The 26,050-nt window shown below is 33.9% G+C and overlaps 2 protein-coding genes across 2 annotated transcripts in view; one reads left to right on the top strand and one right to left on the bottom strand.

The window, feature by feature from the left end:
- The first annotated feature begins 10,894 nt into the window (after positions 1 to 10,894).
- The window catches only part of LOC149558056 (uncharacterized), a 233,979-nt gene continuing 218,823 nt past the window's right edge, over positions 10,895 to 26,050 (top strand). Inside the window, exon 1 of the transcript XR_016364971.1 lies at positions 10,895 to 11,437. The gene's annotated coding sequence lies outside the window, so the exon portion shown is untranslated. The remainder of the gene's footprint in view (positions 11,438 to 26,050) is intronic.
- On the bottom strand, positions 23,789 to 24,444 carry LOC149558057 (uncharacterized). The gene is made up of 2 exons (XM_089786085.1): positions 24,336 to 24,444; positions 23,789 to 24,213 (listed from the first exon to the last, which is right to left on the bottom strand). Exons 1-2 carry the CDS (start codon positions 24,423 to 24,425, stop codon positions 23,803 to 23,805), a joined length of 501 nt encoding a protein of 166 aa, XP_089642211.1. The 5' UTR covers positions 24,426 to 24,444; the 3' UTR covers positions 23,789 to 23,802.

Below are 26,050 nucleotides of genomic sequence, written 5' to 3'. Positions count from 1 at the left end.
AATACCGAGTCTATTGAAATCACATGTTTGCATTATGTATGATTATGTCCTTAATGCTAAGTTTGATAAATCGCATAACTTCATAGCATATATTCTTTTTAAAAGTCTGTCGGATTCATATAGAGTTCAAGAGTGGAATGCACATGCCATAGTAACGTGTTTTCTTTTTATTCCATAAATCACACCATTCATGCATAGATTCCATATAGACCAAGTTCTAAGTAATATCATTTAGATCATAACGTATGAAATATGATAAACAATGAAGTTACTTTAGCATATCAATCATGAGTAGTAAATATCTTAGATTCAAAAATAAAAACATAAAAGTGTATATAATTGTTCATATCATACAAAGATGAAATCATGTAATTGAACACCAAGGAATTCACCAACAATGATGCCATCAATGGTGAAGAGGTGGAGTTAAAGAGAAATCAATTATGATTAATTAATTAATTAAACATCCATATTGAAATCTTTAATAACATAATCATGTGATCACCAAGTGTGAAATACTGGATATATGTAATCTTCTAGTATAATTGGCAGAACCGATTGATCTAAGAATTTATAACACTTGGGATTCACCCAGCTGTATAGCCAAGAAAAGGGGTGACGAGGTGAAAGAGAGGAATCTATAATAATATGACTCAGTATCAGATATGCCATAGCATTGTTTATCATTTTTAATGTGAATTAAGTAATAGCTCATGTATATTCCTATTATTGTGATCTCCTACTGCCAAGTTGTATGGTGTGTTACATACCAGAATGCCTAGTGGATGACAAGATGATCCCTGCCAATTCTGGGTAGGGAGGGCCTTTCTTGTTAGAGATCATGTGGGGATAAGTTGTGGTCCGAGGTTGGGTGGTTAAGCCTTGGTAATGTTGCACCTCTCTACAAGATGTCAGTCATGTGTCAGCCAAAGATAACTATACATTCAATTGTTTATCAGAAATAGGTATTATCACTTTTATTTAGAATGAGGTAAGATTAAATTGAGTTATTTCATTGTTACCATTATTTTACACCTAGATGCAAGAAATAGATTTATGGATTGTTTTTCCATTATATGAATAACGAATATAAGTATATTTTCTAATCTTGAGTTACTATCATAGTTAAGTAATCAGATGGAAAGGAATCTGAAGCCCTATTTGAATTAGTGGTATTAGAAGCCCTAATTGAATCCATGGTAGTGGAAGCCCTATTTGAATAAGTGGTATCAGAAGCCCTAATTGAATCCGTGGTAGCGGAAGCCCTATTTGAATAAGTGGTATCAGAAGCCCTAATTGAATCCATGGTAGTGGAAGCACTATTTGAATTAGTGGTACCAGAAGCCCTAAATGAACTGATGGTAAACAATGCCCTAATTATTACAATGGTATATGATGCCCTAATGATAAATATAATGGTATTTAATTATGATCGTCATTTGATTTTGATATAGCAGTTTTTAGATGATAGCCGTCATGTGTAATTGTTATAGTGTATTTGTGGACTAACTCGGGTGGTTGTCGAAGCATCCCTAGTTTGATTTTAATCTGAGTTTTCTGAGGTAGGTGGTTTTTAATTTTTGTAGTAATTTCATTTGATGGTATTTCAAGTTTTTAGTTAAGAAATTGTGTCTAAATGATTTTAATAGTAAATCTTATTCACATGAACATGAATGATATAATTATCTTCCCATGAAACGAAGTAATAATCATATTCTTTGAGTACGTTAGATGTTAATTTAGACCCAAGAAAATCGGATGTTACAATGTATTACTTCATCTTGTAGCCACTTATCAATCTCTCACTTTAGACCATTGTCGAAGAGTTTATTGTGCTAAAATGATGGATACTTCATTCACAATTCTATATAATCCTTCAGAGACATGTTTCTCTCCCATCAACTAATCACTCAATCTTACTTTATTTTCTTCAACATCTCAACCAACGTGGGAGTTCTCATTTCCTATTGCTCCACCCTAGGAATGAATGTTTTCACCGATGTCCTTGTGCATGTCAAGAAGTTGAGTGTTTCTTTTGCCCATTCGTTGAGCCTTTGTTGACTTCTTCTTAGCTCTCTTAGAGCATCAACCAACCCATCACTTAGTGCCATGATTTGAACTCAATACTTGATAGGATGGAAAGATCACTAGCTCTTATACCACTATAATGATCCCCAACAACACACGAGTTTTCTTGAGGGAAGAAACTCATAGGAAGTACCCAAGGGAAAGTACCCGAGGGAGGAAATCACCTGAGGGAAAGTGGAAATGGGAAAGTATCCGAGGGAAAGTGCCAGAGGGAAAGTACTTGAGGGAAAGTATTTGAGGGAGAGTACCAAAGGGAAAGTACTTGAGGGAAATTATCCAAGGGAATATAATGCCCAAGGGAAAGTGTTGAGGGGAAGTACCCAAGGGAAAGTGCTCGAGGGAAAGTTCTGATGCCACAGTGTTGTTTGAGGAATGTGTTGAAGGGAGTGAACTTGAGATGCCAAGGGGAAGATATAATGCACTAAATACACCAAATAATAGTCAGACATGGAAGTGTATGCCAACATATAGATATAACAATTTATTGCCAAAACTCAAAAAATTATATTTGAAAAAAAAAGATGGCGCTCCAGATGTGTCGGATCTGAAGCAAAGTAATGCAAGACAAAATAGGGTGATGGTTGAATCCCACCAAAATTGGAATAGCCAAGTAGGAAAGATCTTCCACTTCCGAAACGATGAACAATACAAAATTCAAATAGGAATTTGCATTGCAAAGAAATAATCCAAATCACATACTAACAACTTCCTACATGCCACACATAAATACCCCTTTAGAGAAAACTCTCGAGGGTTTATAAAGACTGTTGACACGAAAACACGAAAAATACCAACTGATAATTAATAAAAATTGGGCCCTTCATTAAATAATTAAAGGTCCAAATAATATTATTTAAATTTTGGGACCGTTAATTATTTAAGGTATTTTATCAAAATTGGGGACATTACAGATGAAGACCTTTGAGATCCCCATACATGATGAAGATTTAATATTTGTAGAGAACACAAGTTTTCAAAATATAGTTAGATGAATGTCATGTAGCGAATCCAATTAGTGAGGAAGGTGTATAATATGATCATTTGATTAAATAAAGAAGAAGGGTGGTTGAGGAAGGAAAGAAAAAGCACAAAGGATTTTTTTTTGCAATAAACAAGGGCAATAAAACAAAGGAGTTTACTTGTGAATAATTTCATGCAAAGGCAAGAAACAAAGTCCCCATCAAAGAAGAGCTTTGAAGAAATGCCTAAATGACATAATATAGAAAAGGGATAACTTAATAGAAATTTGCATTTCCTTAATTTTATTTATGTTTTAATTGATTTATGTGTATGCAATATAGATTTCGTAGGCATAAATGATGATTTTTAATGGAGAAGGATTCACAAGCCTTCAAGGAGTTGGGAAAAGAAGAAGAAGACCAATTGGCAAAGGAGAACAATATCTATTTCATTAAGTGGTTAGATATGGAAGTAAAAAAAAGTGATGATTTGAAAAGATATTTAATTTGGTAGAAGGGGACACCACAACTTGACTCCTCCAGTCAGAATGATGGTTCTATCGTCTATTCCGAACTCTTTTCTAGATGTTTGATGTAGTAGAAACCTGGAAGAAAAGGTAATCCCGAATCATTAAAAAATGTAATAGTTAGGTTAGTAAGATTCTCAGTGTTTCAATTATTGAAGCATGTTCATGTAAATATGATTTGAACCAAGAGGTCAATTTGTCATTGTGTATTCAAAATTTTGATACAAATTTGTACTAAGTTGAGCATTTATATTAGAAGAAGAGATAACTCCTTTCCAAGTGAAAATAATCCAAAATATGACTAAGATCAATTTTGAAGAAATTATTTTAATACTTTAATCATTTATGCTATAAAACCTATTTATCTAAGGACTTGTTATCCATGGCTCAATGATTAAGTTTAATATTCAAATTTGAAAATTGCTTGTGATTTATGAAATATTCTACCATGGAACCACTTGCTTTTCATGATAGAAATTGAAATTCTACAAGAAAGTGCATTTTAATTGCAACACATTCCTTTAAAATACATACATGTTGAGGTCAACAATTGAGAGCTTAAGGGGCTCTACAATGAACATATTATAAGACACAACACTTGTTAAATGACGTAGCAAGCTAAGTCTTTTTAACTTTGGAGGAAACTTTACGATTAAGCAGAGTAGTATTGGAATGGGTGGCCTCTCATAATGTCTGATACTTTGTCTTTATGATCATCACCTAAATACAATGAGTACTAAATAATTAATAATTTTCATATTTCACCATCACTTTTTTTACCTTGTGGTTTTTCTACCCTTACATGTGATGTGACTTCAACCTCTTTGAGTGGCTTTGACTAGTCCACCATAGACAATGATTCCAGTTGGCATTACTCCTCTAAGTGGTTCCCAATATCAGTTTTTGTAATTTCTCCCTTAATGAAAGAGAATGAAGAATAAGACAAACCAAAATGTGGATGATCCCTCCCGAACACTTATTTCGACTCTATTGATGTTGGAATCATTTTTTGTTGCACCAAAGATCTAACTATGAATGCTCGATACGAATGATGGATTTAATTTGATCCACAAGAGACAATTAAATCATGTCACAAATCTCCAAGGAGGTGTTGACCACCAAGTAAAAAATCTTTCCCTTAACACTAACTAGGCCTTCAACACCCATTGAAAAGAGACTCAAATCCATGACCCAAGACTTTGATACCAATTATTGGAATCATTTTTCGTTACACAAAAGTTTGAACTATCAATGCTTTATACGAATGCCAAATTTAACCCGACCCATTAGAGGCGATTAAGCTATGCCACAAATGTCCAAAGAGGTGCTGACCACTAAGTCAATAGTTGATGTATGAGGTAAACAAGATGATCCTAGTCCTCTTCCTCCCTCTATTGCCACTATCTTAACAACTTATTACAATTTGTTATTATTATTTTTATTGTTAACTTTTTAGACTTAACTTGTTTGACTCTTGTGAGATGATTTTATATCCCCCAATTTTTTTAATTATAAATAGTATATTATTATTATTATCTTACTACATCTAAATTATTTATATTTCCTTTATCTCCATTTATTTAGTTTTCTACTAACTTATATATATATATATATATATATATATATATATATATATATATATATATATATATATATATATATATATATATATATATATATATATATATATATATATATATATATATATATATATATATATATATATATATATATATATATATATATATATATATATATATATATATATATAAATGGATGATTTATATCTCCAAATATTATAATTTAAATGGATATTCTATGTGGTATTTATTAAATTATTTTAAAAAGTATATTCTATTTATATTATTATGTATTTAAAAGAAACATATTTTATATGCATCTCACAATATAGCCTCTCTTTAAGTCTAAAATGCATGACTATTAATATGTATGCCTGTCTTGTTATGCATCACAATCAAGTACTAATCTCAATGATATGACATGGGCATCATAATCAAGGCCATTACCACTCAATTCATGTTACAATTAAATGATATGATAAGATTGTGGACTAAAATAACGTGATGCTATTGTAGACTACTATTCCTTTAAAAGATAACTTGTAGTATCAATTGCCATAATAATAAAGCGATATAACATAATTTTAACTACAATTATATATGAAAAAACCTTCAAACAAATTGAAGTTTTATTTAGAATAAATTTCCTTAAAAACTAATTCCAAAAAAATAAAGAAGAATAAAAGGACAATCTTTGATATTCACTCAACACTCTTTACTTTGTTCATAGGAAACTTGATGATTGGAAGTGACAAACTATCGGCTTCAAAAAAAATTGATTTAGAGCATAACCCCAAGCATCCTTTCATGTTTTGCAGTTGCCTGCTTGATGGTTTAATATTTTGAGAACCGTCGAGTGAACTTTTCCCACATGTTGCTATCCAATCTTGGACATAGAAATCCCCTTCATCTCAAAGGAGGTATGAAAAATATTTTGATGACCAAGTGCTTGAATCTATCCACATAATTGCAAACTTGCAGATGTAATAAGAAGGGAAAATCAGAGTAACACTACTTAAAGGCTTTCATTTGCAAGAAGATAATTCTTATCGAAGTTAGCTCAAACAAACCAAGTGTCTATCATAATCTACTTTTGATATCAATCATAGAGATGGTAATGAAATATTATGCATACAAAGTCATTAAATCCTTATCAAAAGGTTTATAAAGCAAGGAAAGTAAAGATTAATACACCCAAAAAGACCAACCATTCATGTAATAATTACTTACTAAAACGAAATTCAAAGCAATTGTAAGATTCTTTAAATGACTAATTTGAACCTAAAATGATACCACAGAGTAAACCAAAAATTTATTACAAACTAAAACACAGGTAGATATTACCAGGTGATAAGTTGTCTCTCACAAAATATCTTGGGTCCATTCAAAAGGCCTTGAAACACAACGTCACAAATCTTGAATATCAGTGCTTGCAACAGTTGTTACATTTCAACAATAATCAGTATATTGAATGGACAATTGATATTTAACACTATAAAAAATAGACATCTACCAAAATATTAACAATTACAAATCCAATTTGAATTTCATTCATATGAATATGTTAAATACTTTTTTTATATGCGAGTCGTCTCAAATTTGTGGTTATTTGAAATACTCTGACCCTATATTTATAGCCAGAAGTTCAAAACATGACAAGATATATGCATAGTTTTTAGGAAAAATTAAAATAATAAAAAAATAGATGATTTTTTATTTTATTTATTATTTTAGAGATTTAAGAGTCTTGTATTTTTATTTAATAAAATAGATGATTATATTGATTATTTTAATTATTAAAAATAATATATACTTTTTGGTTTTATTGCCAAAATAAAAATTTAAAAAAATAAAAATTTAATTAATATAAATATGTTTTATTTCATAAAAGAATATTTTATTTAGTATTCTAGAGATTTTGATATCTTATTATTGTTTATTTAATAAAAAATACTTTATTTTGATGGTTTTTATTTATTTTATTTTATTTTTTGATGGAGGTCATCCACAAATAAGTTTTAGGTACCTAATACGGGCCCACACGTGCCTGAAACCTCTTCGGCTAAGAGCCAAGGACTAAGGAGCATCCACGTTGCTAAATTTGCCGGGGGCACAATCTTGTCCTCATCCCTTATGATGTCTTTGAGCCTTGCACTCAACAAGACTTGATCTATTGTGGGCTCTTTGTGAGCAATTCAACTTGACCAATAGACCAAGCGCCCATTGACACAGTTTTATTTATTAACAAATAGTATTTAAAAAAAAAAGAGAATAGTTATTTATTTTTTAATATAAAAATCTTACATTTTAAGTTTGTTTAAATTAAAATGGCGAGAAAGTGAAGAGTGGAAAGTAGAGCAATAGGCTCTATTGGTCATCAATAACCTCCATTAATTTAGGGCAATTATCCCCGTGACCTTCCAGCTCCTCAGGGCTAACCATCTGCTCCATCGATTTCTAGATCTATTTATGGCTTGTCCAAGGCTCTCATAGCCACTAGGAGCTCGTTTGTTGCTTTGAACAGTGTTTGTCCTACTTCAATGAAGGGTCTAGGGTTTTCTCTCATGGCTAAACATAAAGATAACTCCAATGAAGTTCATTTTCCCTCCCAGAGGAGAAGATTAGAGGATAATTCCTTCGGTGCCTAAAATTCGACTCCAAATGAAAACAGGGCACAAAATTTTGGGATTGCTAGAAAAAAAAAAAGGGTGATCCTAATGTGAATCCCCTTGAATGTGATAGGAATAAATTCTATTCCACTAGGGCAAGGAATGATTAGATTATCCTCTGATTCTGATCCACAAAGGAGGGATAACGCTGATCAAAATCTTCGTATGGTTAATCCCTTGATTTGTAAAGGAAATAGGGTAGATCCCCTAGTGATGAATGCAACTCAATCATATGTTGAGGATCACAAACCCTAACAATTAGTAATGAAAATTTAGAAAATTGATGGAAACAATGTGAATCTTAGGGTTTATTTGCAAAGTGGAGCAACTTGAGCCCTGCTCCAACTAAATTCTTTGTATGAATGATAACAGTGTTGGGCGACTAGGTAAGTATTACCGATCTCTCCAATAACATTATTTTTATTTATCATAAATCCAATGAACTTAGAAATAAATTTCATAATGAGGCCTCTCTCTTTCTGGAAGGCCAACATGTTAAATTCTTAGAATGGAAACCTAATTTTGATTTTTAGAATTTTGATAATCATAAATTAATGAAATGGGTTGCCTTCAAAAATATGTTTGTGGAGCTCCTCCGTGAAAATATTCTACAACAAATTGGAGACTCTTTGGGAGGCTTTAGAGGGATAGGAGAAAATTTTACTAACTCTATAGATGTCAAAATTTTGGTTGAAATCAATGCGAATGTTTCTTCTCTTAAACCCCTAAGAATAATCATAAATCAATTCATTTATTATCTTAATCTAGAAATCTTCATGGCTTCCTATGAGGGTAACATTCTGTAGTAACCAATATGTTTGACCAATAGTAGTTTTAGTGCCCCTCTTCAAAGGATTACTTTGTCTAGAAAATATTGGTTAAAAATCAGTAACTTCTCCCCTAGAGTGTGTTCTCCTGCTACCCCTTCACCTTGTAGTAATGAAATTCTAGAGGGGGCTTAAAAGAAATATATGCCATCTCTTTCACATATATGTAAAGTTCCTAAGACTTTTATGTGTCTCTTAACTCTTTTTGGGGGAGGATTTTCTATTATTAGAGGGAAGAATCCTTCTATTGAAGGACCAAACTTACCTCTATCTATGAAAGACAAAAATAATATGGGGATCCAAAATTAGAATAACATCCTAGATTTGGAGCCTAGAAAACTCTCTTGAGCAATCCTTGAATCAACCTGCCAACATGGGGGTTCTTTCTGATAACACTTGAGTAATTGCTTTCAAATTTCTAGATTTGATTGTGTATAGTTTTTCTACAGCAACATTTTGGATCATACTACATGATCTATCATTAGGATGCTAGAGAGAAAAGAACATGACGATGATGGATCATGTAGTTTGAGCTAAAATGTTGATGTAAAAAAAACTATACACAATCAAATCCAAAAATTTGAAAGCATTAGCATGGATTGTGGAAATCTAATAGATCTCAATCAAGCAATTGGGAATCACAACCTCCATTCTAAGGAAGGATCCTCTTGCTCTAGCAATAGAGGATCCTTTCTCGAAAGGTTAAGTAGAGAAGAAAAAGATGCCCTCTGTGAATAATTGGCAGAGGACATAATTAACACCTTTACAAAATATGTTGTCAAAGATATACAAAAATAGATGCTTATTGATCAATTGGTTTCCCTAGGTGGTGAAGGGTATACTATAGAAGATCTTCATGCTAAATTGGTTGAAATGGAAGAACTAGACAAATTAAGAGGTATCAAACAAACTGAGGCTTCCTTGATCTCTCCCAACATAGAAAGAATCTCTTAAAAAAGGGGAAGGAAAATTAATATCTCAGGCAGTGGAACACTAGTAGATTTTGGCAAATATTTGGCTATGTGACTAAAACTTTTAGTCACTCTACTAAAACTTTTGGTCACGTGACTAAAACTGATCAAATTCCACTATTTCTTTGCAATTTACATCTATAGGTGACTAAATAAGTGACTAATTTGATCACGAGATAAAATTAAAAGATCAATCAGATATCTAAATGATTAAATAAACTACCAAATAAATGAGTAAATAAGTGATTGGATAATTAGTCACCTACAATTAGTTACCTAAACACAAACTACTAAATAAACTATTGATTAAATGACAAAATAAGTGATTAGATAATTAGTCATTTGCACTTTCTTTTTTCACGTTATCTAATTTTTTTTTATCAATGGATTAGGTTGATTTTATTTTACATAACTCATTCAGGTCCCTTGGATCTTCTATTTCTTATACTAATCATGGTTTTACTTTTCATCTTCTAAGATACATGACAATTTGTTAAATGGCTTAGGAGATTGTATTTACCAATTTAGGAGATGAAACCTCATTTGAAAATAAAAGGAATCATTTTTACTTCTAGATGTTCTTACTTGCCGATAGATATCCACTACGAAATAATTATAATTTATTTTACTACATCTAAAATTATTTATATTTCCTTTATCTCCATTTATTTAGATTTTTACTAACTTAAGTTATTAATTTTAATTTTTTAAAAAGGTCTCCAAATATTATAATTTAAAAAGATATTTTATGTGGTATTTATTAAATTATTTAAAAAAATATATTCTATTTATAATAAGATTAAATTTTTTTGACATGCACATGGTTGTCAAATTTAACCTAGAAAAAAAAATTAACATTAACATGCTCACACCATCCCACTCCACCTATTTGCCATTGTAGAATGCCTATCAGCATTAACTATTATTATTATTATTATAATATAATGAAAATAACCTATTCATTGAAAACCAAAAAATAAATAAAAATAGTCCAAATCTCATGAAGATATTTATAAACCATCTAACAATACTTAGTAATTATGAAAGATTTGCTTTACAGATGGGGTCGAGAGTCAATTTTAGGCCCTTCTTTGTGCCGCCAATCGCTTAAATATCTACCACAAAGAAGCCCACGGTATAATTATGAAAATGAGTTTAGCCAGCAATACCAATAACTCATTACCGCAATCACGACGTAGGTACTCGCTAAACATAAGAAACGTGTCGGACTAGGTACCATAAAGCCCACGGTTTTTATTTTCTGCGGTCTCCAGATGGATGCTACCATTTGAAATAATTTAAACAAACAAGGAAGTACTCTCTGCTGCTTTGCACTGCAAAACCAAACAAGAAAAAAATTTCACACACAAAATGCTGTTATTTGTGCAAAGAAGCAGCAGGCAGGTTGCACGTTCGATTGCCACTCGAAGTCTGTACGACATTTCGAAAAGTCTCTCCAATGCCGCGGAAAATTTCTGCTATTTCTCTTTCACTCGACAAATTCACAGCGCAACGAGAGATGCAAGCAGGACTAGAGATGCAATTTATGTTTACGACACGTCGGGCCGTTCAGGTTTCGAATCTGATGCCGTCACTCTGGGGTTACTCGATTCTTTGTCTAAGCTTAAACCAGGCCTCGGATTGTTTTGTCCTGTTGATCGCTGCATGAGACGCGGCTACAGGTCGGAGATGTTCAAGAAGATCATGATGTTGCATGGCTGCGATTTTGCTGTCATGAAAGGTGTTACTATGGAGCGCGCTTATCAGCTCATGGCCTCCGATAGAGAAGATGAGCTTCTTACTGAAATTCTCGAAGGTCAGGTTTGAATGTTTGGACTAGTCTTGGAAAAAGTTTTAATTTATGGAATTAAATAATATGTAGATTCTGCATCCGAACAGAGAAAGCTTTCGTTTTAACATTAATATGTGTTCGTTTTTCTTTTGGTTTCTATTTGAGTTTTCGTTTCAGACAGTATTTAAACGTAATTTTTTTTCAAGTTTGAATTTTCTTTCCAATTCAATTTTCTCTTTAAATTTCTGGCGACGGAGAATTTTAGATCTTAGATTTGCTCTTAATTTTGGGGGAAGATATAATTCTAAAACTTTTTTGTGTGTTATATATAAACTGAGAAAAGGACACTGTATTTGAGTGTAGAAAACCAATTTTACTTCAGAAAAGAACGAGTTTCTTTGTACTTGAAATAAGTAGTATTTTTAAAATTTAAAATTTCAGATTTAATTGTTTGATATATTCATTAAAAAACGACGGAAATTAGTCTGCATTGTAACACACGTGCTCTAATTTTCTGGATTCGTTAGAGACTGGAAAATTAGTCCGCGTTTCAACATAGATTCTTTTATGGTTCGGTTTAAGTTATTCATATAAATGTGGAAAAAAATGGCACGCGTTTCGGTACATGATATTTTTGGTTTGATTTACATACACGATACAGGGGAAAATTTGTTTGCGTGGAATTATTTTCGAAATTAAATGTAGAGTTCATAACAGCCGAAAATTCGTTGAATATTTCTGTGAATCACGTTCTGCAAGTGGATCCTTTAAGAAAAGTTACTTGTTTGAACAAGGAAATCAGTTTGTAGTCGTTAAACAGGGAAGATTAATGTACATCTTAACAGAGATTTTAGGTTTTCTTTTGTTGAGTGACAAATTAGGTTTTTCTTCAAACAAGAAAAACTTTGCCGTGAGTTTTGTCTTATTAACTCGTTTTTTCAAACAAGAGCTGCAATGCAGCTGGAGTCCCGCCTTATGCTAAAAAGAATAGTGGAACTAAAAATAATAGCACGGAGAAATTTGATTACTTACATAATTTTTTTGTTATGTTATAATGAGTGAAAGGTGTAAGTTATTTATTATTCTTCACTTTAGTTGATATGAACATAACGACAGACAAGTTCAATTATCATTTGGTAACATCAAATATTGGATGTTCGGCTTCGCTAGAAAAGCTGAGCTTTGCAGATATGTTGCAGTTTGCAGGTTATGGACGCAAATTGAGTTTGAACAAGGCCATGGATGATATAAATGAGCATAGACTAAGAAACCCAGAATATGCTTCTGATTTAGTTTATTTTCCCTTTTTTTGTGTTGACCTCTGATCAAAAAGCAATATCATGACTAGATGAATCTGGATATTGATTCTATAGGTAGTTATTATACAAATGGTTCTGAATTAACATGAAGTGGTTCCCACTTTTGAAAAACATGTCAAATTCAAAGCAAGAGCCAATCTACTATTTATCAATTCCAACGACGCAAAAGAAACTAGGGTATAATAAGTTGATCACCAATAGATGATCCTACCAGTGGATGGACCTAAATTGATAGGATTTTCATCTACCAGTTATAGACCAGAACCTCCTCAGAGAAAGTCTTAGAGGAGAAGATCTATGGTCTGTAAAAACAGTGAAGAAGTTCAAAGCCCAAAAATGACTCGTATTGCAGTAGAGTGCAATATAAAAAAACAAATAAATGAGCATTCGGGGGTTTGAGGTCCCTCGTGCCTGAATCCTTTGTTCAAAGAGCATGCTTCAATATCCCATTTGCATATAACTTGAATCATATGCTTATCGTTCAAAAAATTGAACTCATTCCCTAGTTGTATTGTTTAAATGTATCGATTTAAATCAGGCTTTTCCAGAAAAGGTAATTTTTTTTTTTGTTATTGAACGAATCCACAACCTCTTCTCATGTGTTGCCGTAAATATTATAGAATTCTTCATCGCATGCTCCAAGCTTTGGATAGTATGTGTTTGTATTGTTTGGCAATCTTAGGGCCTTGAGAAGACCATCAGAGATTCATAAAACATGGACATTGAGAGGAAAAATCTCTTCGATCTTGCATTCTTGGTAGCTCACATTCGAGTAAGATTTCAACAGACTTGGCCGATTTTTTTCCCTCTGATCTTGCAATCATTGTAGCTTACAATCGAGTAAGATTTCAACAGACTTGGTCGGTTTTTTCCCCTCCTGCTGAAGAATTTCATCATATTAGTTTTTTAACCTCTCTCGTGTTAGAATGAAAGTAGAGGATGTTAAGATTATAGCTACAGTCGGATTGATTTAATCGTAAGATACAATGTTGATATATATGTCATATATCATATATATAATATTATAATTATACTACATACATACATAATATTATAAATATATATTATGAATATATATTATATTATATATAATATCTGGAGTAGTACTGGGATGGGTGACCTCCCGGGAAGTCCCGGTGCTTCACCCCTGTGAGCATCACCTAGATCCAATGAGTGCTAAGTGTTCCATTTATTCTCATGAGAGATGGATTCATGTTGAATCACTACTCATGAAACATGGGTCATCGAGTTTGACTCAAAATCACACAGTTAAATCCTGATATTCACATCACAATTTGACTAGCTGTGGAAATCATCTCCTACTTATCAATTGATGAGCTTAAGGGGCTTTCTAATGAATGGTTCATAAGGCACAACACTTGGTGAAGGTTTTGCAAATGGGGTTGCAAGCTTTGGGTTTAACTGTGGAGGAAACTCCGTAGTTAAGCGCGCTCAGGCTGGAGTAGTACTGGGATGGGTGACCTCCCGGGAAGTCCCGGTGCTTCACCCTTGTGAGCATCACCTAGATCCAATGAGTGCTAAGTGTTCCATTTATTCTCATGAGAGATGGATTCATGTTGAATCACTACTCATGAAACATGGGTCATCGAGTTTGACTCAAAATCACACAGTTAAATCCTGATATTCACATCACAATTTGACTAGCTGTGGAAATCATCTCCTACTTATCAATTGATGAGCTTAAGGGGCTTTCTAATGAATGGTTCATAAGGCACAACACTTGGTGAAGATTTTGCAAATGGGGTTGCAAGCTTTGGGTTTAACTGTGGAGGAAACTCCGTAGTTAAGCGCGCTCAGGCTGGAGTAGTACTGGGATGGGTGACCTCCCGGGAAGTCCCGGTGCTTCACCCCTGTGAGCATCACCTAGATCCAATGAGTGCTAAGTGTTCCATTTATTCTCATGAGAGATGGATTCATGTTGAATCACTACTCATGAAACATGGGTCATCGAGTTTGACTCAAAATCACACAATTAAATCCTGATATTCACATCACAATTTGACTAGCTGTGGAAATCATCTCCTACTTATCAATTGATGAGCTTAAGGGGCTTTCTAATGAATGGTTCATAAGGCACAACACTTGGTGAAGGTTTTGCAAATGGGGTTGCAAGCTTTGGGTTTAACTGTGGAGGAAACTCCGTAGTTAAGCGCGCTCAGGCTGGAGTAGTACTGGGATGGGTGACCTCCCGGGAAGTCCCGGTGCTTCACCCCTGTGAGCATCACCTAAATCCAATGAGTGCTAAGTGTTCCATTTATTCTCATGAGAGATGGATTCATGTTGAATCACTACTCATGAAACATGGGTCATCGAGTTTGACTCAAAATCACACAGTTAAATCCTGATATTCACATCACAATTTGACTAGCTATGGAAATCATCTCCTACTTATCAATTGATGAGCTTAAGGGGCTTTCTAATGAATGGTTCATAAGGCACAACACTTGGTGAAGGTTTTGCAAATGGGGTTGCAAGCTTTGGGTTTAACTGTGGAGGAAACTCCGTAGTTAAGCGCGCTCAGGCTGGAGTAGTACTGGGATGGGTGACCTCCCGGGAAGTCCCGGTGCTTCACCCCTGTGAGCATCACCTAGATCCAATGAGTGCTAAGTGTTCCATTTATTCTCATGAGAGATGGATTCATGTTGAATCACTACTCATGAAACATGGGTCATCGAGTTTGACTCAAAATCACACAGTTAAATCCTGATATTCACATCACAATTTGACTAGCTGTGGAAATCATCTCCTACTTATCAATTGATGAGCTTAAGGGGCTTTCTAATGAATGGTTCATAAGGCACAACACTTGGTGAAGGTTTTGCAAATGGGGTTGCAAGCTTTGGGTTTAACTATGGAGGAAACTCCGTAGTTAAGCGCGCTCAGGCTGGAGTAGTACTAGGATGGGTGACCTCCCGGGAAGTCCCGGTGCTTCACCCCTGTGAGCATCACCTAGATCCAATGAGTGCTAAGTGTTCCATTTATTCTCATGAGAGATGGATTCATGTTGAATCACTACTCATGAAACATGGGTCATCGAGTTTGACTCAAAATCACACAGTTAAATCTTGATATTCACATCACAATTTGACTAGCTGTGGAAATCATCTCCTACTTATCAATTGATGAGCTTAAGGGGCTTTCTAATGAATGGTTCATAAGGCACAACACTTGGTGAAGGTTTTGCAAATGGGGTTGCAAGCTTTGGGTTTAACTGTGGAGGAAACTCCGTAGTTAAGCGCGCTCAGGCTGGAGTAGTACTGGGATGGGTGACCTCCCGGGAAGTCCCGGTGCTTCACCCCTGTGAGCATCACCTAGATCCAATGAGTGCTAAGTGTTCCATTTATTCTCATGAGAGATGGATTCATGTTGAATCACTACTCATGAAACATGGGTCGTCGAGTTTGACTCAAAATCACACAGTTAAATCCTGATATTCACATCACAATTTGACTAGCTGTGGAAATCATCTCCTATTTATCATATATATTATGTATAATACATATGTTGTATTGTTAATAGATATTAACTAATAATGATTAATCATAGAGACATGTCTCACCTACTTTTATATTTATAAGAGATTGGGATCTGCATTTGGAACATACCTATAACAAAGGAGTGTGATTACATTTGTAGAAACCGATCCATGTTACTCAACATGGTATCAGAGCCAGACTGCAATTGTGAGGATTTCATAAATAGCACAGAGAAAGGGATTACTAAATTGGAGTTACAAACATTAAAGGGAAGACTATCGAAGAGATAGTAGTCAACATCAAAGAGAACGCAATCTATATTGGAGTGAATAAGAATATCAGAAATTATTTAAGGAAAAAGGACGCCTCGCAGCAAAATTAAATAATAAAAATGGAAGGGATCGAATTGGTCAAAAACAGTGAATATCGAAGCCCTTAGAAGACGGGGACAATGACACTCAGGACGAGCAGGGAGAAGAAAGATTAAGGACTGTTACCAAGTTAGCATACAAGTGAGACGAACTATCATCTGCAAGCTAAGACACAGAGAAACTTAACAACCCATGTGATATGCACAATGGGAACATCAAAAAAAATAAAGTAGGAGAGATACTTTAGTCATGTTATCTTCGTTGCCTCCTGTTCAAATCCAAGAGTATGGGGTTGTGCTTGAATACAAAAGTAGGAGAGTTGCGTGCCTTATTTTGACTATGACTCTGGCTGAACCTGTTTGGGTTGATTCTGGTCTAAAGCAGCATAGACTTACACGAGATGACCGAGTGCTTTGTGTCATTCTCTTTTTCATTTCCACCATTGAATATACGTTGCATGTTACAGGATCGAGGCTGCAACTAATGGGGAGCTCGCTATGGTAGATGAGGACAAGCGCACATACATATACATCTTACTATCTTTATTTGAATTAAAAGAAAAAATTAGTTAAGTGAAATCGTGAGGAAATACGTGTGGACCGGTGAAGACTTTATGAAATTATGAATGGCGACCCTTCATAGGTCTGACCACTAACAAATAAATAATGCACCAAACACTATTAGCATCCTCAAACAATCTCCACAAAATCACAAAATATTTAAATGGAAAAGTGTGTGTAAGCAGGTGATTGCATTTGTGCCTCTCTTAAATATATTATTGTAACTGTGGAAAAGAGAACATAGACGAGAATGAGATATTGTGCAAACTATTCGACCAGATGCAAATGAGAAAAGGGGAGGAAAATCAAATGAGAATGGATTGCCACATAGGTAAGATTAAAACGCAGTAGGCCAAACAAGAGGATCAACGAGTAAAAGGGGGTGGGCCCCTTACCAAAAGGAGAGGTCAAGTGGAATCTGCTCTCATAAGTCAATATTGCTGACAAGTCATAGTCTGCTGCTTGAAGAATATTAATACACCTAATTGGTGGGGCGATGGAAGGGGTATACCCCACATTCTAAGGTATGGAATATTGTTTGATGCAAATTTAAAAGTAAGCATATGTTTGTTCCTTTTGATTATTGGATCCTTAGAATATTATTCATGTTTGTTCCTTTTGATTATTGGATCCTTAGAATATTATTCAAGGAATGTGTCATCATTAATAATTATTTCTTAGTTATATTATATAAGATAGTATAATGTAAAAAATATATGGTGACTATATCTGTAATATATATATATATATATATTTTTTTGGATGAAATTGGTTTCCTTAGATTTTTATGTGGTATTAATAAAGGAAATAATATATTGAAAATATAGATCATAGTATATATATATATAGAGAAAATGGAAGATGTGCTTATATATTCCAAGTATATACATTTATCTATATTTATTGGGATGATCTTATATTATTATGCAAAATTATTCTTGAGTATTATTTCTTATCCATATTTCTATATGAGCTATGTGCCTTGATCTTTTCCTTCGAGAATGTTACTGCAAGAAGAGGGAAACTGATATTTGAGGCAACCTTAAAAGAGAGGGAGCATATAGAGATAATGATTCAGTCAACCTTTGTGATCTTAATCATATTAATTCGGAGGGAGTAAACCATATTGTGATATATTCACTAATGATATAAATTTGGAATACACAGATTGCAAGATGTGCATAATATAGGTTTAATCAAAAGATCAAACAAATACCTTTGCATGAATAAAGGAAATTTGAGTTCTTGTGAGATGTTAATGAAGTTCTTAAGAATTCATTTGAACCATCTACGAGTCTCTCTTTGATGAATGGAGCTCAATGTATGAGTTGTAGATTCATACATGTGGCACAATCATACTCAATCAAGATATTGGTGTATTGTGGATGAGTTTGAGAAAATGAAAGGACATTTTTGCTTCTGCTGTTAAGCTAAATGAATGTTTGGACCTTCAACGGACGAAAAGAGTAAGTTGGAACTTAGAAAGGAGTTGTCATATTTGATACAATAATCTCAAATAATCTAAAAAGACAATTTTTGAATCTTCATGTGTAGATAAGTATTCTTATCGTTACATTTATCTACTCTTTGTAGTCTCTCTCTATTTTTAATTCTACTATAAGGGTTATTTGCCTTGATCTTTACATTTGAGGATATTCTTACAGAAAAAGAAGGTTTGTTCTTTACATATTCTACCTAATATTTTGCAGACTCAATCTAATGATAGTAGCTCCAAAGATATTGATGATCAAGATGGATAAAATGAGGCTCTTGAAGCAAACATCTTTGATGATTGAGATTATGAGATTCTTCTACATTAAAGAGGGAGTGTGACTCTCATTTTAAAGCAATGCAAGAACTTACAATTGATATTCAGAGGGAGTCTAGAAATACATGTGTGTGATTGCATGATTTTGATGGGCCTACCCCGATGTATATCATGAGGAAGTGATGAATTATCATCATAAAATTAGATATCAGATTCAGAGTGAGTGTGACAAGAATCCTTGGGGAAGAGAGCCTCTAAGGGAGTAACTACTGGACCTGACTTCCCAAGATCATTATTCAGAGTGAGAATTTTTGAGGTGCAATCCTTTGTGAATGATATCTTCTCTATGAGTATAATTTTTAAGTGAAACTCCTTGTAATGTATTCCTCACTGTGAGAGAAAATTAAGGTGAAAGCCTTTGTACCACCCTTTGACTGGGTTCGTAGTGGTGACTATTTCACATATGATATGTAATGAAAGGTGACGATCTTTGATTGACATATAAAAACAAAAGGTAACCATTGTAAGGTGACGTTCTTATAAATAGTAGACCAATTATCATGAAAAACTTCATTAAGTTGTTATCTTAGAGTGTTGGAAGTGATGATAACAAACGTATCAACCAGAAGGTAACTATTGTAAGGTGACGACTTTATCAATAGTTGATCTATGTACTAACACCAAAATGTGTTGGAGCAAGTGTTATCATGGTTCTTCGGGCCTGATTTTTTCGGACACTTTGATAACCAACTTATCATGGTTCTTCGGGCCAGATTTCGCTAGACACCTTGATAACCAACTTATCATGGTTCTTCGGGCCAGATTTTGCCGGATACCTTGATAATCAACTCATCATGGTTCTTAGCGCTGAATTTTGCTGGACACCATGAAAATCAAATTTTTGTGGTTCTTCAGGCCGGATTTTGCCGAACACCATAACTTAAATCTAGAGACCACACTTAAGGTGGTGTTCAAATCTTGTATTATAATTTCTTTAATTCTCTCTTTGCTAAAGAGGGAGTGTTGAGGAATTTAGGCTCATAGTGAATTGAATCATGTTAAAGTATGTAGCTTCGATCAGACATATCTATGATCAATGGTATATATATATATATATACATATACCAGTATGATTACATAATGTTATATATACATACATATATAATCCATTTAAATAATATTCTACATATGATCACTGCTTCTAACTGATGTTAATATATATAATTACATCTGAGATCGTATATTAGTAATGATTGAGATATATTCCAATCCCTATGTGTTTAAGATCATTATCGATCTGCATTATTATCTCTATCGGGCTATGATTGAAACGAGTTCTTTATGGTCGGTAATTTAAGTTTAGACTTTTGTTATGTCTAACAAATACCATATCGGGTATGATAGTTAATCATCGAACAGGTGTGATAGTGAATGGTCATGTCTCCATTTAGAGACATGCCCATTCACTCTCACACCCTTCCTTGATGTATTTATACTCGATCTGCCTGATATTGCTAGGCATCGAAATCTATTAATGCTAGCAGATCCAAAGGAACATTAGATCACAGTTTAAAAGAACATTTCATCCATATTACTGTAGAGTATTACATATATTCTGGAATAAATCAGTTTCATTGTCATCAGAGTTTGAACCTGCAAATAAAATCATACATCAGTTAGTACTATTTTGAAATCTGATAGAAACTTTACATGGTATCATAGCCTTGTAAGTAAAGATCTTATTAAGTTTAAGAGATCATATTTTCACATTGAGTTGTAGTCTCTTACTATTCTTCGAAAATGACAAACATGTTAAGATTCAAACACCACCTTACAAGTGCCGACAACTTGGAAACTTGGAAACTTCGAATATTGATGCTATTAAAAGAGAACAAATTAGAATCCTTTGTAAAAGAAGAAAAGGAAGAACCAAAAGAGGATCCATAGAAAGCTCTATGGATTGAGAATAATGAGAAAGCTATGAAAATAATAGTGGATGTTGTTCGAGATCATATAGTACCTATTGTGGAAAAACATGTAACAATATATCACATATTTAAAGCTCTTGAAAATGCACTTATAGTAAATAACACTGGTAGAAAACTTGCTCTTAAAAGGCAAATGAATAACATTAGCATGAATAAAGGAGAATCAATAAATTCCTTCTTCATGAGAATCACTAAATTAACAGATCAATTATCTTCAGTTGGTTATGAGATTGACAACCAAGAGTTATCCCAAATAGCATTAGGGGGATTACCAAATTCTTGGGAGTCATTTGTACAAGGTATAAGTGCAAGATCTAAACTTCCAAAATTATTAAGATCTGATTGTCTTCAAGAAGATTCAAGACAAATGACTAAAGGAAAACAAAAGACTATGGATGAAGACATTCATGTTCTTAACACCAACTCTCATAAGAAGGGTAAGAGGAAAAACTCCAAAAGGAAAAGAAACTTTCATGGAAAAGGACCTTCAAAACAGAAGAAAGATTTGTCTAAAATTCAATGTTTCAGATGTGATCAATATAGACATTATGCACTAAATTTGTCCTGATCGATCAAAACTTCAAGCATCATTTGCCAAAACTGATAAATCAATCGAAGGTCAAGATCCTGAGAAGTATGCCTTCTACTTAGCCTTGTCTAGTCAAATATCAGCAAAGTCCAACACTTTTATAGTTGACAGTGGATCTTCAAGACACATCACTGGATATCAAGATAATCTAAAGATCATGGAAATAGAAACAAATAAAGTTACAATTGGTGATGATTCTGCACATTCCGCAAAAGGAATTGGGACTTGCATCATCAAATTAAAATCAAGAAAATTTATTCAGCTTTCTGGAGTTCTATATGTACCAAGTATTAAAAGGAACTGAATATCTATATCAGCACTTGAAGATGATGGTTATAGAGTCACATATATGGAAGGTAAAGTACTAGCATGGGCAAAGAATTCAACTATAAAGAAGGCTCAAACTATAGGAGTGAGACAAGGGTTGCTATATGAACTTTGCACTAAGACAAACCATGCACTTGTTCATGGGACCTTAGATTCAAATGAAATCTGGCATCGAAGATTAGGTCATATCAAATTTTGTGCCCTAACATCTATGGGGAAGTTGTTTGGGGAAAAACACAAAAAAATCAATTTCTCATAGTTTGAGCAAAATTAAAAATGTGTTAGAATTAGTACACTTTGACCTATGTGGACCTATGTCTACACCATCCTTAGGAGGTTTTTTGTATTATGATATTTTTTGATGACTTTTCAAGGAAGACATGGATATACTTCCTTAAGTGCAAAGAGTTTGAAGAGATTCTTTCTAAATTTAAAGAATTCAAAACTATCACTGAAAATTCCTCAGGAAAGAATATTAAAATTCTAAGAACAGATAATAGAAAAGAATACACTTCTGAAATATTTAAAGAATTTTGCAAACGTGTTGGGATTAAGAGGGAGTTTACAATTCCTTAAAACCCTCGACAGAATGGAGTTGTTGAAAGGAAAAATAGAACTATTGTAGAAGCTGATAGGGCTATGATATATGATCAAAGCTTAAGCATGTCATTTTGGGTTGAAGCATCTAATACAACAATCTATTCTCAAACGAGATGTCCTCACTCACATCTAGACAACAAAACTCTCGAAAAAGCCTTTTCAGGTATGGAATCTGGCATTAGTCATTTGAGGATATTTGGATGTCCTGTATATGTTCATGTACCTAAGGAGAAAATAACAAAATTAGAACCTACTGGAAGAAAAGGAATCCTTATTGGTTTTAGTGAAACAGTAAAGGGTTACAAAATCTACTTGGAAAAAAAACAAATTTAACTCAACGGAGATGTCATCTTTGAAGAAGACATTGCTTTCAAAAGAGCCAAAATTTCCTAAGTTGCCGATTCGGGTTCGGCATTTGGTTCGTGGGTTCGGGCAATTTTTTTTTCCCCATTTGGGTTCGTGGGTGGGTTCGTCAGTATCAGTATATATATATATATATATATATATATATATATATATATATATATATATATATATATATATAAACTCATGTAGTTGTAAAAGTAAAATTAAGTCATTCCATAGTATGAATATATCAATGTTACTTGATTATTGATCAATGCCAAATGTCAAAGATAAACATTAAATACTCACTCATTAATCTATGCTAATGTTGTAAATAAAATCATACATTGAATTACTAAAATGCAAAATGGAATTTCAAAACATAGACTACTTCATCAAATTGATAGATAATAAATTATGACTTAATAAAGTTTGAAACTGTGAAACATAGTGATAAATCATAAATGACTCAATGAGTCAAAGACAAATGTTTAAACATAGTTTATCAAAGATGCAAATACCCTTCAAGGGTCAAATGGGTCATCAAAATATGAGGGATCAATGGCTTCATCGTCATCTATATCATTGACATTTTCCACATCATTGGAACCCAAACCGGTTCCACTAGCCCCAGATGCAGCCACGTCCTCCTCCTCGTCCTCTTCAACATCTAGCAAAGAAATTCTAGATATATCTTAGAAAGTCATATCCAAGTTAGAAGTCTCAGGTAGTACATCCCACAACTTCTCTGGTCCCTTCTTATATCTTGGATCCTTGCCTGATAAGAGGCGCCAGTTGTTGTGAATAAATACCAAGTCCTTTGCTTTCTTCGAACCCAACCGGTTACGCTTCACTGAGTGGATAAAGGAGTATGTACTCCAATTCCGCTCAGCAGCAGAAGAGCTTGCAACTTAGAGAGACAACCAACGAATTTTAAAAAATTAACTAAGTAATTTTACAATACAATAGGAATTTAAGAGTGCTAATTCGACAAGCTAAGTGGTCATAAGAAAAGGAAAAAAAACTTAAATACATACTTGTGACAAGATCTTAATGGCAAGAGGTTGGAGGTACATGTAACTTTCCCCATGTAAGTACCACCATCCAATGGCATCCAATCTACTTTGGTCATTGATTGCATCAGGCTCTGCATTTTTGCTTGAGACAAAATCAACAAACTTTCTTCTAACATTTGATGCCACATCAGGATCACTAAAGAGCCTGTTAAGTGCCCTCTTATACCCAGCAGCAACTTCAGGATCTCTATATGGTGCCACTCTACCAGGAATAGCAAGTATCTCACTGCTATAATATCTAGGAGAAAGTGCATATGCCAAGAGGTGTAAAGGTGTAGTCATCTTGTTCCAACGATGTAGAACAATTTTCTCCACCTTAGTGTACAAGGTATCAGGATCCTGCTCTCTCCTCTGAATGACCTGGGATGTCAAATAATGTACATGTAAGTTATCTTGATGTAGTGTTAATAATTTAATTAAAATAAAAAATCAAAATCTCTCAATAAACAAGGATAAAGTATTGTATAAAAATTTAAACTTACTGATTTCATTCTTTCTAGCATAGAGTCCATGGCATCATATATGTTCCCCAAACAAGGCTCATCCATGTCAGCATACCGAAGCATAGACATGATGGGCTCAGTGAGTTCTAATGCATATTCCATCCTATTCCAAAAATTATCACTCAAGATCAAATCCTTTACAGTTTTGGCCTTTTTTGTATTAGCTTGCTTCCATCCACCCCATTTGTTGCTAATAACCATTTGACCCAATGCCTCTTTCACCCTCACAAGTCGTCTAAGGACGATTGTGTGTGAAGCAAACCTTGTTTCAGCAACCTATTACCATGTTAATTCAAATTGTAAGTTAATATGATAAGTTGATAACACAAAAATTTAAGAATATGTATTAAATTTTGTAAAGTATGACACAAAAATTAATATGATAAATGAGGCTAAATAAAGTTTAAAATTTACCTTCAATAATTCCAAGCGGGAGAAAGGTCTGAAAATTGCTTGTGACATATGGTGGTTTGTCACAAACATTTGGATCTGCTCACCCTCCTCATACACATTTTTCATCCATTCAATTTGGCTGCCCATTGTTTTCATCACCAAGTTCAAGGTGTGGACAGTGCATGTGTCCAAAAGATATGCTCATATTGTGCTTCTACCAAAGCACCTGCAACCTTACAAACTTTAGCATTGTCCGTTAGTACTTGGACAACATTGTCAACTCCCACAGACTCTATGGATTCAATGAGAAGTTGGGCAATAAAATTTGCATCCTTTACTTGCCCTTCACAATCAACCGCCTTCAAAAAAATTGCCCCCTTGGGGCAAACAACAATCACATTTATTTATGGACGGTTTTTGCAATCTTTCCATCCATCAGAGACAATGCTCACCCCCGTTTGGATCCAAGAATCTCTTATTGGTTTGAGGAGGTTTTCTACATTCTTTCTCTCCTTATGCAATATGGTGGTTCTCAACTTTTCATATCCAGGGGATTGGTAACCATGAGGTGCATCATTTATTACTTTCACCATCTCTCTCCAATAAGGGGATCTCACTAGATTGAATGAAACACCATTTGTAATGAGGCAACACCCAACCTTTATGTCAGCAATTTCTCTCTTGTCATTTTCAAATGCCGTATCTAATGGGCCTCTCTTGCGGGATGCGGATGTTTCTATTTCATCTTCATCCATAGATGGGGTAGGTAGGAAGGGATGTGGTTTACTAATTGTTTGAGAGGGTGGTGTTGGTGGTATTTGCTTTGACTTATCTTTTTTTGCCTTTGACACTAACCTATCAGCCTCTTCTTGTTCTTTTAACATGCTTGCTATTTGAGGAGCCGGCAACCTTTTTTACCTCCCTCTGGGGGCCCCTCACACATGGAAATCCCTTGACCTCGTGGATCTATCAAATGATGTTTAACCCGGAAATAGGAGCTTCTATATTGGTTTTGGCAAAAATTGTATTTCCATATATACCCTCCCCCACTAGCACATTGCTCAATTCTTGTTGTATACTTCCACAAAGGAGAGCCTTTATCAATTTTAAATCTTTGGGATCCCACCCCACCCACTGAACCCTGACTACTCATTCTTGGATTCTTGCAATCTATAAAAACAAATTTTAAAAAATATTTCAAAACTTATACAAACCTTGATAAAAATTTAGAACAATAAATATAAAAAATTTAAAAAACCAAAAACAAACTATGAAAGAAGCAAAAGGAAGGATCAAATGCA

The sequence above is a fragment of the Cupressus sempervirens genome, chromosome 5, assembly GCF_028749045.1.
Source record: "Cupressus sempervirens isolate cs-2001-9-10 chromosome 5, ASM2874904v1, whole genome shotgun sequence".
NCBI lineage: Eukaryota > Viridiplantae > Streptophyta > Pinopsida > Cupressales > Cupressaceae > Cupressus > Cupressus sempervirens.
Note: the sequence above shows the minus strand (reverse complement) of the source record. Positions and strands in the feature narration are given on the sequence as shown.

Bases quoted from the DNA above. Each gene is read 5' to 3' on its own strand.
- LOC149558057 (XM_089786085.1), bottom strand. From the start codon at position 24,425: ATGTCTATGCTTCGGTATGCTGACATGGATGAGCCTTGTTTGGGGAAC. The intron at 24,214-24,335 runs GTAAGTTTAAAT...TTGACATCCCAG, and splicing joins TGCTAGAAAGAATGAAATCA to GTCATTCAGAGGAGAGAGCA.